The 14,519-nt window shown below is 42.3% G+C and overlaps 1 protein-coding gene across 1 annotated transcript in view; it reads right to left on the minus strand.

Annotated features, from left to right (window-relative positions):
* The window catches only part of LOC144800095 (cytochrome P450 4B1-like), a 315,429-nt gene that overhangs the window by 267,000 nt on the left and 33,910 nt on the right, over nt 1-14,519 (minus strand). Inside the window, exon 2 of the mRNA XM_078671653.1 lies at nt 3,762-3,906. Within this exon, the coding sequence (XP_078527779.1) occupies nt 3,762-3,906 (145 nt within the window). The remainder of the gene's footprint in view (nt 1-3,761; nt 3,907-14,519) is intronic.

Consider the following 14,519-nt stretch of genomic DNA (forward strand, 5'->3'; position numbering starts at 1 on the left):
AGATTTAGGCAAGTTGGGTGGTTACATGCATGTTATTAAACTTAAAAAAGATGCCTCTCCTGTAAGACACACTCTCAGGAGAATACCCATTGCCATTCGCAAGGAAGTGAAAGACATGTTAGATGACATGCAAAAACAGGATATTATAGAGCCTGTAGAAGTCTCAGAATGGCTTTCGCCTGTGGTCGTTACTAAAAAAAAGATGGAAAACTGCGTTTTTGTGTGGACCTTAGGTCCCTCAATCAGAACATAGTAGTAGACAAATTCCCACTCCCTAATATTTCCGAAATGGTACTGCTAATGGACAAGGCGAAATTTTTTAGTAAACTAGACCTCCGTTCAGCATATCACCAAGTAGTTCTTCACCCTAAGTCCAGGGAATTTACTGCATTTGTCACAGTCGAGGGGGTATTCCAATTTAAAAGATTGCCCTTTGGGTTGGCTTCCGCAGCCAGCGTATTTCAACGAATGATGCATTCTTTATTTGGGAACCTAAAGCAAGTTCATTATTTTCAAGATGATGTTTTGGTGACAGGAATTAATGAATCTGTACACAACGATAACCTGGCCAAAGTGTTACATATCTTTTCTGATGCAGGCCTCACTCTTAGAAAAGATAAATGTCAATTCATGTTAACAGAAATAGATTACCTAGGTTACACTATATCACATGCGGGTGTCAAACCCAAGGAGGATTTGTTGAAAGCCATCAGGTGTGCTCCCCTTCCTTCGAACAAAGAGCAATTGAAATCGTTTCTGGGGCTAGTGGAATATTATTCTAAGTTTGTCCACAATTTTTCTCACAAGACTGAAGCTTTGAGATTACTTCTCAAGAAAGGTGTTCAATTTGAATGGGGTCCTATGCAATCTGATTCCTTTGAAACGATCAAGTTAGAGATTGTCAATGCAGGTATTCTCTCCACATATGAACCAGGTAGAGATACGTTTGTGACTGTCGATGCAAGCGCTTATGGCATTGGTGCTGTTCTTTCTCAGAGGAAGGGTGACACGGAGAAAACAGTAGCTTTCGCTTCACGCACCTTAACGGTTCCTGAACGCAACTATGCAGTCATAGAACGTGAAGCGTTAGCTGCTGTTTGGGGTGTGTCGCACTTTCGTACTTATGTATGGGGCTCACACTTTTCGCTGAGAACAGATCACAAGCCCCTCCTCAAGATACTTTCACCCGGGGGTGCGAGTAAAGGTTCTCCTCGGCTCATGAGGTTTGCTGCAAGGTTACAAGAGTATGATTTCTCGCTGCAGCACATCTCTGGATGGAAGAACGTTCAAGCGGATTGCTTGTCCCGTCTCCCTGTTGATTGTGGGGAATGCTATGATTTTGATGATGAAACTGTGTGCTTGATTGATGATTTCAGTGACGTTTGCTCAAATGGTTTCAATTCTATAACTAGAGAAGAGTGGCATCAAGCTGTTTTAGCCGATTCTGATTTCGCAGAATTGATTAATGCCATCCGGTTGGGGTGGAAGCTCTGATGATTTTGTTTTGCGAGGGGAAAGATTTGTACCTCCTAATACACTGAAGAAAAGGTTATTTACTCTGGCCCATGAAGGTCACCTTGGTCAGAGCATGACTAGTAAACGCCTCAAGACCAACTTTTGGTGGCCAGGTCTAGATGATGATGTAAGACGTTGGGTAGAGAACTGTATGATGTGCAAGGAGAGTGAAAAAAGATTAAAAGTACATTCACGTCCCTTGGGGTCTATCTCCAGCTGTGAAGATTTACCTTGGAGCAAGGTTTGTTTGGACTTTATCGGTCCTATGGACTACTTGCCCACTGATTGTCGGTTTGCAACTGTACTAGTGGATGTGTGTTCTCGATGGTTAAGCGTTGAATTCATGAGGAATATAACCACGGAGAGTGTGATTAGATACCTTAGGTCGGTTTTTATGAAAGAAAGTTTTCCGTGCATATTGTTGACAGACAACGGTACACAATTGACATCCTCCTCCATGCAAATTTTTCTCTCCAACCATGGTATTAGACACATGCATACGTCCTTATATAATCCACAGGGGAACGGCATTGTCGAGCGCATGAACAGACTTATCAAAGGCGTTATTCAACTGGCAATACAAGGTCAACGAAGTGTTCGTAATGCTGTGGAGGAAGCTGTTTGGTCTTACAATACCACGGTTCATAGTGTGACTAATAAGGTTCCCTTTGTGACCATGCGTAGTAGAATTCCCAAGACTAAGATGATTCCTCAGTGGTTGTTGGAACTTAAGTCTCAAGGGTTTGAGTGCTCCCCTAATGCTGATTCTGGGCCTGACAGATGTGGCTTCAAAGGGAAGGTTGGTAAGGTCGATGTTGGTGATTATGTCAAAATTAAGTTAGGTAGAAAGGAGTCTGGTGCGAACAAGTTTTCAGATCCTTTCAAAGTCAAAGAAGTGCACAAGTGGCATGTTGTACTTGAGAATGGCCAGAATTGGAACTTTAGAAGGATTGCTCTATTTGCGAAAGGGAGTGGTGGTGTTGACAAGAATGCCTCGTATGATTCTGAGAGTGCTTCATGTTCCAATGGTCCTGGAGTCAAGGTAAATCCCAATATCATCCATAGTGGAGGTGAACGATCTGAACGAATTAACGAGCGAGTCAGTCTGCCTGCCCAAGTAGATCCTCGTTCCTCAAGACAGCGTAGTACTCCCAGGAAGTTTGATAACTTTGTGTTGTATTAATTCTTACCCTTACCTGTCTTGCATGCTCATATTTGATCATTACTTGTTACACTATAGATTAGGATTGGATAATGTATTTTCATATATTACAAGTTTACTCGCGTTTGCATAATGCACTTATTGCCATCCTTTATTACCATTAGTGATTTTATTGCTTAGATATGTTTGTGCTCCTTCAGAGTGCCTACACTCTGCAAAGACATTCTGTTCCAAATGTAAAGCTTACATGCTTCTTTCTTGTCTCAAATGTGTTATTATATGAATTTTACTTTGTTCATTAAGAAGAGAGGATATGTTGTATTCTCGTTGTATCTCCTGCCTCTCACCATGGAATGTGGAATCTGGAATCATGCATTGCATGCAGTCGATTCCAGATTCCCTGCATTCCGACCTGGCGGTTGCTGAGGCAGGAGGCTTGATACTTATCTCGTTCTCTGAATAAACCCTACTTTAATCACCTACCTGATCTCCAGTGTACACTTCATGTACAATAGATAACATAGATAACATGATAAGTCAACACACAGAGAGTTCACATATGGCTTGTAGGTTTGACACACATTTACATCATAAGACCATCAGCTCACTAAGCGGTTTGGTCAGTGGTATACTCCAGGTGGCTGCATAATTCTGTCTACCTATTTGGAAACTCGTAAACGTACTTTGATGGTCCCAGATGGTCTCCAAGTTGGGCACTGATCACCTGGGTGACCACCAAACAGACCTTGGAGCTAATTGGGGCCACCGGTGTCAGAGGCCAACCCTCGAGTAACTCAATTATTCTTTTGACTTCAGTAGTGGCCTCTACAGGTCAGGGACTTAATTAGCAATGTCAAGCAGTGCATGGTATCTCACATTATCACATCTTAGCTTGTGAATAATGCACATGCATGGGATAAAAATAGTAGAAGATGGAACAAGGTCTCTGAAATCTACTCTGGTACTTCAGAATTTACAAACTCATTTCCCAAACTTTTTAAATAAATGTTTCTGGATGGATACGGATTATCTAGAAATAAGTTGCAAACAATGTATTCATAAGAAATAAAATATACTGTCTTACCTCCTCTGCCAAGCATTGCCTTAGCATATTCAGGATGAACAATGAATAAAAATGTTGAGAATCCTCCAAACCATACTGGATACGCGTATTGGTATTTTTCTGCCCATGCAACAAGGACGTCCAAATCTGTTCCATCACGACGAAACTAGGAAAGAGAATTAATCCAGCTGTAAGAAATAGTGTGTGGCTGGGATGTAATCCTGGTGTGTTTATTACTAGTGGGATAAGGCATAGGCCTTCTGAATTTGATAAAAGGACTATACGATCCTTTCATCCAATACATAATGTGTTACTTATCTAAAGATTTATCTAGAAGTCCCAATAATATGTAGGCATCTTAAGATGGAGCAATCATACAAGACATAGATTTGTGCACTGTGCACATTAAATACAGAGTGCAATCTGCATATGTTAGAAAATTCACCTGTGCTGTTCTAATCCAGCGTCAAATATCTTTAATATTTTTTCAGGGTGCCTGGAAACAGTTGGCCATATTAGTAAAAAGAATCTTAGCAACCAAAAGTTTTTTCCAGAAAGTTTAATGAAGAATGGTGAAATAAAAGTAATCCATTTGACTGTCCATTAATGGCATTTTCTTGAGTCAAAAATGCAGATCAGTAAGAAAATAATTCTACCAAACTTGAGCCTCCCCTGTTTGAGCTTTGGATTCTGATTTACACATTTTAGATAGTGGGCACATGAATGTTTAGAAATTGACGGTTCTCATAACCCACTCAACAGATTTAAAAATGGTTTTAGGAGGAGGAGCCTAGCCTGCAACCATGATGGCCGCCTAAACCCTCGGCTCCGCCGACCCGCTCGTCTTCCTTCCGTACCGTTGCCCATCCTGCAATTTATCCTGTATTCGCGTTATGGTATTGGACTTGGGAAGTGATGCTGAATCCGGCGGTATGCTCCCCGACGTGCTCCCTGTGGCAGGACTGGTAGAGCGTCCTTGTTTCCGCTCTGGTGTTTAATGGCGGCGACTGGGTCTTTGTTCTCGGAGCCGGCCGGCCCCGATTACGACAACGGTGGCCGCTGAAGGCAGCGCAGAATCGGCCGGCAGAGAGCTGCTGCCGCTCGGAGTTTTCCGCAGCGGTGCGCTTCTCTCCTATTCACCACCACGCTAGCTCAACGTCGCAGCCGCCAGTGATACATTTGTATTCTTCCCCCTAGACGACTCTGGAAGCCCTTTCTTTTCCGGTGCTGTGAAGGGGGCCATTTTTAGTCCAGCGATCGGACATTGCAATTGATGGCCTGACCTACTGCTGAGGGTGTTTAAGACGGCCGGCGCCGCACTACCACCGTGTGTAGCGTCAGTATGGAGTGTGCTGCCCATGTCCCCAAGACCTGGATATGCTTGTCGGGGCGCCGATGGGATGACGGGCTATTGAAGGGGGATGCCGGTGGACGGGCTCGAGGGCTGCCACTCGTCTTCGAGTCCCGTGTACAAGGTGATACAGCATCCTCATCTCCTGAGGTGCCCTTGAAGACCTGCGATATTTTGGGCGCTCTGGTTACCCTGCGAGCTGTTGTGTGTGATAATGCCCGGGACCTGGGGGCCGACTAGATGCCATTTTGTCTGCGCTATTCTCGACTGACCAAGATGGCGTTCATATGCGGAGCGCTTCGCCACACCCAAGGCTCGATTATTGTGAGCAGCCTATCCAGAGACACATGGAGGCGCTGGAGGTGCGAGAGCTGGATACCGCTGCGGCCCTGTCTGCTATAGCTACGGAGAGATGTGGGATTCCCGGACTGATACAGCGGCTGGGACGTCGCCTCTGGGCACCATGTCTTGCAACCTCTTCGGGATCTGCCGGCGATTTTTACTATTGTGTCCTGGGCATGTTGCTTATACTTCGACTGTTTAACTTTGGAGGACTGCTGCTGCGCACTGGCCTTCTTTGTACATCTGTGGACCATATGACTCTGTGCTGGACAGGTATTGGTGGACAGCGCCTTGTTCTGTTGTGGTCCCTGCGGCTGTTTACTCCATTCTGGAAGGCTGTTTTACTATTGCACCTCGTTGGCACGTTGGATCGAAAGGGACAAGGCTGAAAATGCTTTTTCTTTTTGTTTACTGTTGTTTGCTTTGCTGATACTGTGATGGGCAGATGGGGGAGCTAGACGTTGGATATGCTTTACTTCGAGGTCGGGGGTGGGGCGGCTGGGAATATCCTGACTGGCTGTTTCGGACACGTAATTTTGGCCCTCCTCCGGTTTTATTTCCCTTTGGAGTAGGGGGTTTGGGTTCCCTGGGAGGATCATTGCTTGTGTTCTTATCTTTTTTGAAATTTTGTTGACATCGCTCGCTTCATGGGCGGGTCACTGTGGTTCGGTGGGATTGTATTTGGGCTGTTCCACTTGTGGGTATCCTTTTGTATGGCCCGCCCTCTCGGCTATCGGGTCTGAATCTATGACATTTCACCGAACTTATGTTACTTCCTTTGTCGTTCATTTCCCTCCTCCTCCACTTCTTGTACTTTTTCCTTCTGTGGGGTAGTTTCGGGGCGACAGGCACGCTGTTAGTGGGTTAGGCCGTAGCCATTACAGGGGTGCAGGGTGGCGGGTGTGGGGGGGTTTGTTATTTTAGTTTGTTTTGTTCTATGGTCCCTATCGCTCTTTTCTGGCTTTGGGAGGGTTCTTTCCTCTTTAGTAGGGTTGGCTGTCTCTTGGTCTCGCACCTTATCTCTTTTTCGGGCTTCTCCAAAAGCCCCTGTCTCTCGTTTCTTTGGGGTGGGCCCTCCGGGGTGGTATTTAGGAACGTTGTTTATTGTATTCTGGCCCATTGTTTCGCATTACCGTCACGGCTGCCTTGATTATTTAGTTACTACAGTCATAGCCCGCCTCAGACTGCAACTGGGGTGTGTCCCCCTTGTCTCTTGTGTGTTTTTAATGTGAGGTGCTATGTCCTTGTTGTTGCAGCCCCTACTCTTCTTTAAATTTAAAAGTGAAAACCTCATATCCTGTGTTACAGGCCTCACAACCGCTTCTGTTGTAATTCACATATCCTGTTTGCCGATTGATCTGCATTTCTCCTGTTTTTCATTGCTTGTCTTTGCGGCCGGCCATGATGGTTGTGGGCCTGCGCATGTATCTCCTTATTTTTTGAATAAAGGTTTTCCAAAAAAAAAAAAATGGTTTTAATATTATATGGCCTCTGACCCTTTCAAATGTGTTAAAATGTGCCTCACCCAGAAAGAATACATGAAACTTACATAAACATTGCTCTTTAGATCCCCTAATCGTACATGTCGTAGCCACAGAAGTTCACCGTCAATGTAGTTTGCCCAATTTGATAAATCTTCACATAACATTTCAGAAAATACGTGAGAAATTGATTTACATTTTAAGGGGCTAGCTGTGTTTGCAATTTAAATTTCTACATACGTGCCAAATACTAGTCCAAAGCTAAACATGAAGAAAAAGTCCTCTGGATTCTATACGCCTTCTGTGCTTTTTGTGAGAATCCATACAATGTTTTTGGAATATCCACAAAGATCATTTTATAGACATCTCTCACTTTGACTCACAAGTTGGAAATTAAAACTAGAGAATTCAGTTTTGTCTAGAAGCCCAAATATAAAGCAGGTTATACAACTCCTTAGTCAGTCAAATTGAGTACCAGGTAACACAAATAGGGTGGCATCATAACAACGTCTGCTTTAGTCATGGAGGGGGTAAGGTAGGCATAACGGATTATAAAATAGGACAGCAGCAATACCCAACAAGATTTAAACTTCCCTTACGTCATCACAAAAAATGGTTACATTAGTTTGGAGGAGTCACAATTGTACATTTTGAATATCTGATGACATTCATGTCTACATTCTATATTATCCGTATGGTGGATTTCTCCTTATTCTACAACTCTGGCTCTAATACGCACCCTGCACTTGTTCTGCATATGGGGTCCACACTTAGGTCCATTGTTTCCAAACATACATTTCTCCTCCTAAATTTGGCCTTGATAGTTTTCATGCAGTTTAGGGATTTGGGGAAGAATATACATGCTACACAATTCCTACATTTATATGAGCTAGTCCCATAGGAGATTTTGGTTTTGTGGACACACTAAAAATGTTGTCTTAAGAACCTGCCCATTAGTCACTGAAGGTCAATGCCCTGGGAACATGGAATTGCAATTGGACAAGCCCAGTACCCAAAAGGGTACCTGACACAGAGCTACGGGACTACTGTTAATACAATGTGCCTAAAGTCCAAGCCCGGTGCAGGTTGGCTGCCGGGTAATGGTGCATGCCATGATCCTGACTTCATACATGACATCACACATATAAAGTTGCATACATATACCAGGCTCAATGTGAGGTTTAGAAGAGATGGTGTAGTCTTCCGGCTAAGCAAAGGTCTCTAAAACATTATTAGTCCTTGGCATGGACATGTTCTAATTTCAGCCTTAAAACGTACCGTGGGGTGTGATAATGTATCATTTCATCTCCATACACTCAGTGTACAAAAATGCTTACTGCCTCAGATGGCTTTGTGTACATTTGCGACTTGGGTGTGATTAGGTGAGAAGAGGATCCTGCAAAATGTTAGGTTTGTTTGGTTCATGATGGCAAGATTTTCATTGACTTGTCACTATTGCAGCAAAAACAAAGTCAATATCTAGTTGGACTTTTCCTGTATATAACTTAACGTTCTTTACAACAGGGCATATTTGAATACAGCCTTTTCTAAAGGTGACAGCGGAAACATCTAAGAAGGAGGGTGCTTCAGGGTAGAGTAGCAAGTGAAACACCTTTGACAGAGTAACAAAGAGACGCGACTCTGAGGTAGAGCCTGGCTGAGGGAGTTACAGCTGGAGTCTGCCTCCCAGAGCCTGCTTACAGTTTCTGTTGGCCGCTCCCTTCTCGGTATTGTATTTTCAGACTGCATTAACAGCAGGACCTAGGAGGCACGGTCATGGTTACTGCCAGCCTCGCCTCCTTCCTGCATTCAGTTGCGAATTTGAATACCTCGCCATGATCAATGGCAGACCTCTCAGATTTCACAGCTAGACCCATCTAAGGCCCGGCGGACACTGGTCTTTCAGGCTTCCCAGCCACTCAGTTCATGTTCGGTAATTGTTGCAACGATTGATGCAAACCAGTCTTGGCTGCTCAAAAATGCCAAGCGAGGCCTCTCCAGATGGAAACACAAACAACCCTAGACCGGTTTCAACATGCTTAGTTCTCATCAGTAAGGTATATCTTCAGCCATGTAGCATAGTCAGTACAGGACCCATGCCTGAGCATAACACAACCCTCTTTCACACAAATCTTTCAGGTAGGCTTTGAGCTGGACAGGTCTGAGAAATCCCCTCAGATCCTTACACACTTCCTACAGAGAACATGAAACATTCCCTCAAATTTCTTATCCTAGGATGCCGGGAAGGCATTTGAGATCAGATGAGGGTAACTTCTCAGAGCACTGGGGCAATTTTCTATAGAGTGTAAACGAATTTCCATCGTTAAATGGATATACAGGGAACTGATAGCACGGGTGACTTGCTGAGGTTTCATGTCAAGATCCATTCCATTCCACCATGGTGCCCACCAGGGTTTTCCTCACTCTCCATTGTTGTTCCTTGCAGCATTAGAGCCCTTGTCCATGGTCATACACTGCTCCAAGACCATACATGGGATACAGACACCCCAGAGAAATGTTAAATTATTCCTCAAAGTGGGTGACATACTATTGATTCTTACTAGGCATGATCGAGCACAACCTACTATGGTGTCGGTCAGCCAACACTTTTCACATTTCTTCAGATATAAAGTTGACGAGGGAAAATTGTGAGGCCTTATCCATGTTGCACCATACAACGGAAGCATGCCTCAGTGAATGAGATAGGAAATGGGACTTGACGAATCTCAATTACCTAGGGGTTATCATTAACATGTGGACAGATTAGATGGTCAAGGATAATATATCACTGTTATCATGCTGGATGGTGGACAAAATGCTGTTCTGGTTCTTTTAAATCTTTCATCAGCATTCAATACCATCTCATATTCATAGTCCTTCAGCATCTCTTGGAAACTGGGATCTTAGGCAATGCCTGGTTCAAATTTCTTCCTGCAGGCAGAAGACAAAAGATTGGGTAGTTCTCTTCTGAGGAGAAAGTCTTATCTTTTGGTATCCCACAGGGCTCTTCTCTCAGCCCCTTGTTATTCAACATGTACATGCACCCACCTTATATCATTGATCAGCTCAATTGGTATTTCAGCTACCTCCTATGCCGATTATACCCAACTTATATTATCGGTGGACAAAAACTCCTTTGGGACAGAACTGAACTTTAAAAACTGTTTTACTAACATTATTCACTGGATGGAAAATAACCATTTGAAATGCAACACAGACAAAACTGAAATACTCTTATTTGAGAAACAATGTGCTTTCCCCCAAAATCTGGTGGCCTGACTCTGCGCCTCCCCCTCCTCCGGTAGAGCTTGCCAGAAGCTTAGGAATTAAATATGATTATGTTTTCTTCTTTTTCACCCCAAGTATTGTCAATGGCCGGAACATGCTTTTCTCTTAACAAATCTTTTTTAAAAATCATCAACTTTGTCCTCTAGGCCACCAGAAAACCAGTGGTCTTTGCGCTTAGAACATCATGGCCGGACTAATGTAACAGCCTCTACTTGGGCGTTTCTAAACAGCTTCTCCACAGGATACAGTTTGTCCAGAGCTCAGCAGCTAGGTGCTGTGACTTCCCTGTAATAGTTCTGCTTCTAAAATGCTTAAAGATTTACATTGGCTGCCTATCCACAATAGAGTTCTTTTGAAAACACTGGTCTTAGATTCTAGGCCTTTTCATGCTACGGGTCCAAAATACCTATCCAATTGTTTTTCACAATATAGGCTTAGGAGAACTCTCAGATCATCAAACTACAATCTGTTAACATGTCCTCACCTTCAGACTAAAGCCAATCAGAGGAAAATCCTTCGCCATTGTAGTTTCTAAGGCCTGGAACCAACTTCCGGGTCCTCTTCGACTTATAACGAATAAAGTCAGTTTTAAGAAGAACCTCAAAACATGGTTGTTTTCTGCTCTGCTCCAGTTGATTTGTGTCATGGTCTAATCTAACTAGTCTCCTCATTTAATTCTCTTGCATCAGTCGATGTAAATAGGATCTGTGTGTGAGCTTAGCACCAGGGTGCTCGGTTTGAGTGGTTATGCTCTTTGCATGTCCCAGTTTCATTCTTTCATTAATTGCTAAAACCGGACAACTTTGGCTGCTGTCACAGCCCAACCTGTCTCTGCTAGGTAGAGTCTAAATTATAAAGTTGGTTATTAAACCCCGCTACAATAATTTGTAGTGTTCATATTCCTGGTTCCAGATTTGGTCCTCTTACATATGGATGCAGACATGAAAATGTTTGGATGGGATGCATCCCACCTGAAACTAAAACTTCATAAGCACATTGCACATACAACCTCAAGAGGGCGTTGTCCCTCCCACATTCCACGTATGGATTTATGCATCACTTATCTCATTTAATGTACTTCTTTCCCAAGAAAGAACCCCCCCCCCCTTTATGAGTCACTCTGAAGCAAGGAGATTAAGCAGTCCTCGTAGGGGCTACTCCTTGCATTGAGATACTTACCACAGCTGTTGGGCCTGGCCCTTTTAGCAGGGTCACCCCCAGATTTGGACTCTTTGCACGTTTACTTTGTAAACCAATGTAAGGAGCTCTTCCTTTTAAACATTGCAAAATTGGCTTACACCTGATTGGGACATTTCATTTACCTGCAAGTCCCTTCTATAGGGTACTAAAGATACCTGGGGCCTGTAAATTAAATGCTACTAGCGAGCTGCAGCACAGCTGTTAATGTGGCTATTTAAATCATAACGCAGGCCTGGCACTTCGGCCTGACAAAATAAATCTTTTGCCAGGCCTAAACCTTCCTTTGTAATATTTATAAGTGGACCATAAGTTAATTCCTAAAGGCTCATATGGCACGTTGTTTTGTATTTAAAAAGTCCTAAAGTCCATTTTCGCTGTTTTAACGCCTATTGTTCCCATTGACTAACATCGGGTTAGCTTATTACATTTAATAAGTGCTAACTTTGGATTGTAAACCGATAGAGATGCTGTTTACACTCAAATTAATTGTAATTTAAAATTGCCTTTAATGGTAAAGTTGGGGTTTAAGTTAGAATTCTAAAAATGGCACCTTTAGAAAGTTGGCATTTTCTTGTCCCAACCATTTGTCTATTCTGCCAGTGTCCTGGGTCACATGACTGTGAATGGTTCTGCTGTTGTGGTTTGTGTATTGCTTCCAGACAGTGAGAAAAAGGGGATTTAGGGGTGGACTGGATGATTATCTGCATCATAATATGCATCTTCCTTGTCCAATGAAGTATACAAACTCAAATCAGTTATCAGTTGTTTAATAGAATTTATGTCCTATGAATAGGCTGTCCTGTTTTCAGTTTCTATTTTTGGTAAATTCTGGTGGGGTTTTTTCAGTGTTTTCAATATCTTAAAAAACAGTTGTTATCAGTGGTTACACATTTTACGCCACTAAAACCAACAGAAAAAGTGTTTTTCCGGTGTTTATGGAATATTTTGCTTTTATCTTTGCTTGTTTTCTGCACTGAAAGAACATGGTATATAGACAGTGTACGTATAGTGTATATGAGGTCCAAAGAGATTTTTGAAAATGAATCTTATTGTAGTACACCATACAATACTTCTTCAGTGAGTCTTTGGTCATGTGCGCTCATGCTTTCCTTCCCATGTAAACTTTTGTGAAAAGGCCCTCTCAGCATTCATAGCCCCTTGGGCTGAGAACCATCAGCTAAGGGACACAGTTGGGATGACTCTTTCTTGCTGCCGCATAATGCACAAAATGATAAATATTTGTGTTTTAGTTCCTGGGCATAAGAAAACAGTGCACCAGAATGGACTAAAAAGTTAATAGCATCCCTCATTAACTCTGAAGATTGTAAAGATGCTTTCAGCATACCATCTAACAAGTGGCAAGGATCTCCTACAGGGAATCGTTTCAGCTCGGGTATCAATTTTGACAAGTCATCACACAAATGTTTTATATACGTAGCTGAATCTCTGCAAATACAAACAATATCACTCCAATCTTTGTTGAACTTGGAAAGAATCTTTTTTGCAGAGCATAGCAAGTGACACTGCGTTCCATGTTTTCCAAAAGTCTGGTGTCCCGTTTTCATCACTATCCTAGATGCTTGGTGTTATATATACTTGTCAATATACCCTGCATTTAATGTTTAAAGCCTGAGGTGTTTGCAATTCACCTACTATCAATACTGACCCACTAGAAACTATGGTCCGATGTATTAAGGATTTTTACCCATTCTCTGTGGGTAAATGTGATGACACATATTAGGAAAGATTTTTATTAAACCAGCCATTTTACCTATCAGTGAAAGAATCAAATGCAGCGAAAATATAAAATATGAGTTTGATATGTCCTGATTCTCTACAGTTTATAAAATAATTAAACTAGACCTAAAACATGAAACTAAACCCTGCATCTTTAGACCAAAGGCCATAAAACTGAAAAAAAGTAAAAGGAAGAAGAAACAATATTTTTGTGGCATCCCTAAAGAACAAACCTCAAGCAGAATAATGTTAGCCAGTCTTTCTTACTGCTAGCTTCTATAACAAAGTTATATTTTATTGAACCCTTCGGTAAGAACCAAGGGCCATATGTAGGTAATTTTGATTTACTGATTCGAAAATACCGAATTTTACCGAATCTGTATTTTCGAATAGGTAAATGCTATGTACATAAAAAAATCGGTAAAAATTACCGAATCGTTAAGATTCGGTAATTACCGAATCGGTAAATACCGATTCGGTAAAATTACCGAATTGAGAAGGGGGACAGGGAGTCACTTTGACACCCTGTTGCACCCCTGATTTAGGCTTGTGTGACATGTGACACACATGTATGTGTGCCACATGGCACATGTGTACATGCACAGATGTGCATGTACACAGGAATTCTTATTTACCATCAAATTGTATTTGATGGTAAACAACGAATTCTTAAGGGCCTGTGGCGCTGTTTTCAGTGCCACCTACATCCCACATTACCGATTCTGGCCCAAAATTACTTTTTTCACTTTCTTTTTCCTTTCTTTGACTGGCATTTAGTTTGTGGTTGTGCAGGTGTTTTATCAGTGTTTATATGTTTTCACCGGTGAGGGCTATTTTTCTTTCAGTGGGGTTTTATCAGTTATTATAGGTTTAAACCTAAAACCCCACAGCCTACCTATGAACTTGCAATAGGGTCTTGTGTGACAGTGTCATCCAATGAGGCTCTCAAAAAATAAGAAATTTGAATGATTTCTGTAGAGTTCAGGTATAGATAAGACTTTTTTCCACAAAACACCATCATGAAAAGAGCATGTACAGATGTTAACATGGTAGTCCCTTTGAGCTCCGTGAATTGAAGGATGCAATTGCAATTTCTGAATCACAGGACATTGTGTTCAACTTTCAGAGCAATAGTGTCCATGCACCATCAATAAAATATTAAACATTATAGGCCACAAAAGGATCAATGACATTGCAGCAAAGATTCAAATCTAGGACCATGATGAGCAGGTATGTCATCCACAGCCCCTGCAACAGTTACAAATTCATCTGAAGTGTTGATTGTTTGCAGAAGTGGACAATTCTTGTGTTTCTTAGCGAGACAAAAGGAAAACAGATCGGGTTCAAAGATCTAGGTCTGGTTCATTTCCACCTAGGGCA

This window comes from Lissotriton helveticus, chromosome 1_2 (assembly GCF_964261635.1).
Source record: "Lissotriton helveticus chromosome 1_2, aLisHel1.1, whole genome shotgun sequence".
NCBI lineage: Eukaryota > Metazoa > Chordata > Amphibia > Caudata > Salamandridae > Lissotriton > Lissotriton helveticus.